The 5,246-nt window shown below is 42.5% G+C and overlaps 1 protein-coding gene across 1 annotated transcript in view; it reads left to right on the plus strand.

Annotated features, from left to right (window-relative positions):
• The window catches only part of neo (ZP and PAN domain-containing protein neyo), a 105,375-nt gene that overhangs the window by 91,799 nt on the left and 8,330 nt on the right, over positions 1 to 5,246 (plus strand). The window contains 2 exon segments of the mRNA XM_011499610.1: positions 1 to 126; positions 2,128 to 2,793. The exon segment at positions 1 to 126 is cut by the window's left edge and continues 11 nt beyond it. Of these exon segments, the coding sequence (XP_011497912.1) occupies positions 1 to 126; positions 2,128 to 2,793 (792 nt within the window).

Consider the following 5,246-nt stretch of genomic DNA (forward strand, 5'->3'; position numbering starts at 1 on the left):
GCCGAGGAATTCCGAGAACTCTGCCTTAATTCGCCTTTCCGTTGTCATTCCTACGATTACGGCGACACCGGAGATATGGTTTGTCGACTCAGTCACCATTCCAGAGCAACACTTTCTGATATTCAGGTAAGGCCACTTTTTTACAATATCCCCTTCAATCCAATCCTACGACCCCATCCCATCCCACAAGATCCCCCTCCACACCCTCGACATTCCATATCTAATTCGGATTTCCGCCTTTCCGGTTCAACAAGCTCAATGGCCATTATATCGTAAAACGTTCTCATTCTTATTATATTACATAAATGCCATTTTATCGCATCGTCGGCTTATCCAAACATAATAACAATAGTTGCAATAACAGCAACAGCAACTGCAATGGCAGCAGCTGCAGTGTAATTGTACCAATAGCAGTAGAACTGAAGCCAGCAACGACATTGACAATTTTTTTCTTCTTTAACAATATTCTCGTCAATTGCAATTCGCGACATACGTGCAATTTTAATCACAATTTCACGACAAACTAAATTGTTACCAATCCAAATCAATTATCCATACTACACACTGAGTACAATATCAAATTTCATTGCTGAATCTGTATAACAAAAACAAGAAACAAAACAAAAAATAATTGAATAAATAAATAAATAAATAAATAAATATATATATATATATATATATATAATTAAAAAATAAAAATAACAAATTAACATTCTCTTCGTCAAAATTTTCATGCTTATCATTAAACAATATACATTATTATTTTAAAATAAAATTAGGAAGTTTCGCATTATAGAAAGTATCACGAAGTAATTGATAATTAAACATTTTACGTTTATATCAATTTTATTGAACCAAGTTTAGAATGTATATATATATATATATATATATATATATATAAGTATATTCCGAGCAGCATAAAAGCTTTTACAAACTTTTCTAGGCTAAAATTTTAACTGCATTAATTAAAAAAAGATGCATTTCATATATTTTCATCCTAAAATACAATCCATTGGATATTACCCGTATAAATTAACAAAAATCATTTAATAAATTTAATAAATTCTGCTTAAAATTGCCCGATTAAAAACATCATTAGTTTTTTTTCTTTTTTTTTTCTATTAATAATTCTCTTTTTACGGCTTGTACAAGAACAGGTTACTTATGACGTCTAATATTTTATTATACGATATTAAGCTTTAAATGCTCGGCAGTCAGAATGATTAAATTAAAACATACAGATCTCAATGGTTATGCATTCATTTTAAAGCCACTTTAAATGATCAATGTCAAGATTTGCATGGAATTTTATCTTTTATCTTTGCTGGCCCTCTTATATATGTACTAACTTTTAAATACGTCGACTCATAAGTAATATAAATGTATTTGCTAATTCCGTGACGGAAACATTATGATACGCGTTCCACCCGCCACCTCCCCTCCTTCCCAAACCCACCAACCCCGTACTCAACATCTCAATACCTATACCCATCCCCCTTCCATCAGCATAAATAAATAATGATAATTTTAGTTGCCGATGAATTATTTGCACTACATCGATTACGAAAAACGTAGTTAATTGAACGTCGGCTTGCGCTTGTAGAAAAAATGAATTTTCATTCCAGTCAGCACGCGTACATGCTTATTTCGTATCGCACTGCAAACTCGATATCACAGAGCGCAGCATCTAATTGACCACTACAACTTTTACTTTTCGTATCGCCAACGGTGTATAAAACTTCAGTGGATCGATGGCTGGCAAAGCAGTTTAATATGTAAACGTGTAATCCGCTTGAGAGTTCACTGGCAACTAAACAACCAACATTAACCGCGCAGAATTTATTCAGGTCCCCGTAAAATATTAACCATCGAATTCTCCATCTAATTTTATTAGAATTTACAAGACATTCGAGTATTATAAATCGCTCGTGTATGCTCGATACGAACATTGTAGCATGAACATGAATCTCCGAAATTCCCATAAACTCCCAAGCCCCAAGCAGCCTCCAGCATAAAATATAGACAAAGTCCACTTGTAACATCGACATTAACATTAATTAATTGGCTATTGATTTTATTTCGTCGAAGGCCGAATTGACAAAGTTCCCCGTCCACTCTCGTTTACAGGAGCCATACCTCGACGTGCCCGAGGCATCCACCTACGAATTGAGCTCGTGCTACAACGTCTCGATAGACTGCCTCGCGGGCGACATGGTCGCACGTATCCAGACCAGTAAGCTCTTCAACGGGAAAGTTTACGCTAAAGGCTCGCCCAATTCGTGCGTCCAAGACGTGAAAAGCGCCCTGGAGTTCGAGCTGCGCATGGCCTACGACGACCTCGAGTGTAATGTGAAACAACAAGGCCTCGGTCGTTACCTCAACGACGTCGTCATCCAGCATCACGACACCATCGTCACCAGCTCGGATCTTGGCTTGGCCGTCACCTGCCAGTACGATCTCACCAATAAGACCGTGTCAAACGAGGTCGACCTCGGCGTCCACGGGGAAATCAATCCCGTGCTTACCGAGGAGGTTGTCGTCGACTCGCCCAACGTCGCCATGAAGATCACCGATCGTAGCGGAAGCGACGCGATCCCCTCGGCCGAGGTCGGCGACCCGCTGGCTCTCAAATTCGAGATCCTCGACCCCAACAGCCCCTACGAGATCTTTGTGAGGGAACTCGTTGCCATGGACGGCGTCGACTCCAGCGAAATTGTACTTATCGACTCGCGGGGATGTCCCACCGATCACGTTATTATGGGGCCGCTTTATAAATCCTCGACTTCCGGAAAGGTAAGTCGCCCTCCCTCTTAACCATTCTCACTTCCAGGCCGATTTCAACTTAATCGATACTTATTATGGCTCTCGCGTTGCGCTGCGCTGCGCAATTTACATGCCGCGCACGCGCAACACTCGATAATAAACGCATCCGATCCTTTGGACCATCATTCCGAGCATTATCCACGGACACGCGCAAACGCACTCAGATCTAATAATGAATAATTGTAATTTACTATTGGCACGATGGCGCTCTATTTGCATAGGGCTATAACGATGGAATCCAGTCGACAGAAGGAAATGAGGAAAATAGGGAGGAAAAGGAAAGCACGGGTAAAAGGAAATAACAATCGGTATAGCGCAAAGTACAAATTACAATGATAATAGGAAGTCAAAGGCGACATGGAGAGATACAGCCTGGAGTGTCATACCCGATCATGCGAACTCGGGAACGGAAATTCTCTTTCTTCTCCCATTTTTTTACTCCCTCTCCTCTTCATTGTCGCGCGTTCACGCTCAGGCATACGTAATACGCAGTGGCCGATTGAGTACTGATAAAAACTAGTCTCACGACGGCGGTGAGAGAAAAAAAATGCGCGTTAACGATCGGTCGTCACCCGCTAATCAATCATGTCGAGACGGATTTTACGACGGTAAACCAAGATCGTATGTAAAGGGGAGTAGGTAGAGGTGGGCGGCGGCCAATTTACTCGACGTAGCAGGTCGATTCGACGGCGACACGTCTCTTCTCGTCTTAGCGATGACGAGGGATGACGCTTTACCATGATATCGCAATTTCGAGGTCCTCATCGCGCCCTCGACCGTCCTCCATTCAACATGAGTACTCGCCCCGAATCTCATGGCGCGCGAAGAGTGACAAGGAAGCTTACGTAACATATTTCATTTTCGAGATTCAAATCAGGCAGATGCACTTTGCGAGAAACTTGTCGATGCCAGAGTTGGCGCTTATTAATTTTAACGTACTACCTACGCTAAAATACCTCTCCCTCCAAGTTTGAATAATGGTGCGCTCTTGCAAGGAGGGGCTGCTTATGTAGCTGTCAAAAAATCGAAAAACGACTCGAAAGAGACGGCATTTCTTTAGATGGCGCTGGAAAATCCAATATTAAGCGTAAGAAGACGAAGGGAGATTAAACGAGGAGGAAAGAGAGTGACGGGATCGTAACGTTAAGAAAAAATCATATTTAACGCGCGTGTGTAAATCCTCCTGAACGATATCGCGATTTTACAAGATCCTTAATCCGACTATCAATTTGAGCCTTAAATGGTCGCTAGTTACCGTTAAATCGGACCATTACGGCATCGTTGCACCGGCGGAAGGTCTCTTTGGATCGTGAATCCAGTGAAACTCGAAAGGGCCGAGTGGTCGTGTCGCGGAGGTGGTAGTCCGGATGACTCGATCGCCTTTCTCATAGTCTCTCTCTATGTCTCCATCTCCTCCTCGTCCTCTCTCCCTGCAACCCTTTAGCGCACATTATCGCTATCACCGCGTGTTCTCACTCCGTTACGGCGCTGCTTCTCTCTATCTTGTTTTCTTACGAGACACGCCCCTTTAGCGAATTAGACAACACTTCCCCACGAACGTTAAAGATATAAAATACAGAGAGAGAGAGAGAGAGAGAGAGAGAAGAGAGGGAGAGAGAGGGAGGGGGTGACGATAAGGAATAACAACTACAACAACAAACGGAAGGAATGTGACAAGAAACATTATTCTAATGGTAATGTTTTCGGTACCAAGATGTTCTAGCATACAATTTACATACCGACGACGACGACTGGCATTGACTGAGCGTCGAATTTGTATCGAAATGAGTCTGATTCGTATTAATCTAGTCGTCCATTCTTTTTTTATTTCTTACGTCTCATTAGCTTATCGGTTGGATGCGATGATATCGCTGTTCTTTAAATACGAAAACGGTAATTTTAACCAACGATCGCTTGTAAAACGAGTGCTTACGTGACAAATCACGCTGAACGAAACGCGGCAGTCGGACTTGGACCACCACAACCAGGGCAACATGAAATAACCCGAGGCACGCGCATATTGACCTAGAGGCGAGGAGTTGGCCGTTTGTGCATTGTGTTGGCAAGCGATAGACAGCACCTCGTTAACACCACGTGATTATACGTAATTTGGCCGAGATGCTGGCAACGATTGTCGTTACATCAAGAAGCGAGAAGTAGCATCGCCGTGCTTACGAAGAACGCAGGCAAAGAAAGCAAGCTACCGCGACTTGCCTCTTAAAGTTGATTAAACTTGTGGGGGGGGGGGGGGAGTGGCGTCCGCTCGGGTGACTAGAAAAGCGTTGAATTCAAAATTAGTTTTGCCTCAAAGAAACATTTCTAGCTCATCAGAGCTAATCTCTTCAAATTTCTAGCTCCGTTTGCCAACTTGGCTGTTACCAGCGGCTGTTACGAGAGTGCAACCGAGATAAGGCTTGCCGAGG

Source organism: Ceratosolen solmsi, unplaced genomic scaffold (assembly GCF_000503995.2).
Source record: "Ceratosolen solmsi marchali unplaced genomic scaffold, CerSol_1.0 scaffold35, whole genome shotgun sequence".
Classification (NCBI taxonomy): Eukaryota; Metazoa; Arthropoda; class Insecta; order Hymenoptera; family Agaonidae; genus Ceratosolen; species Ceratosolen solmsi.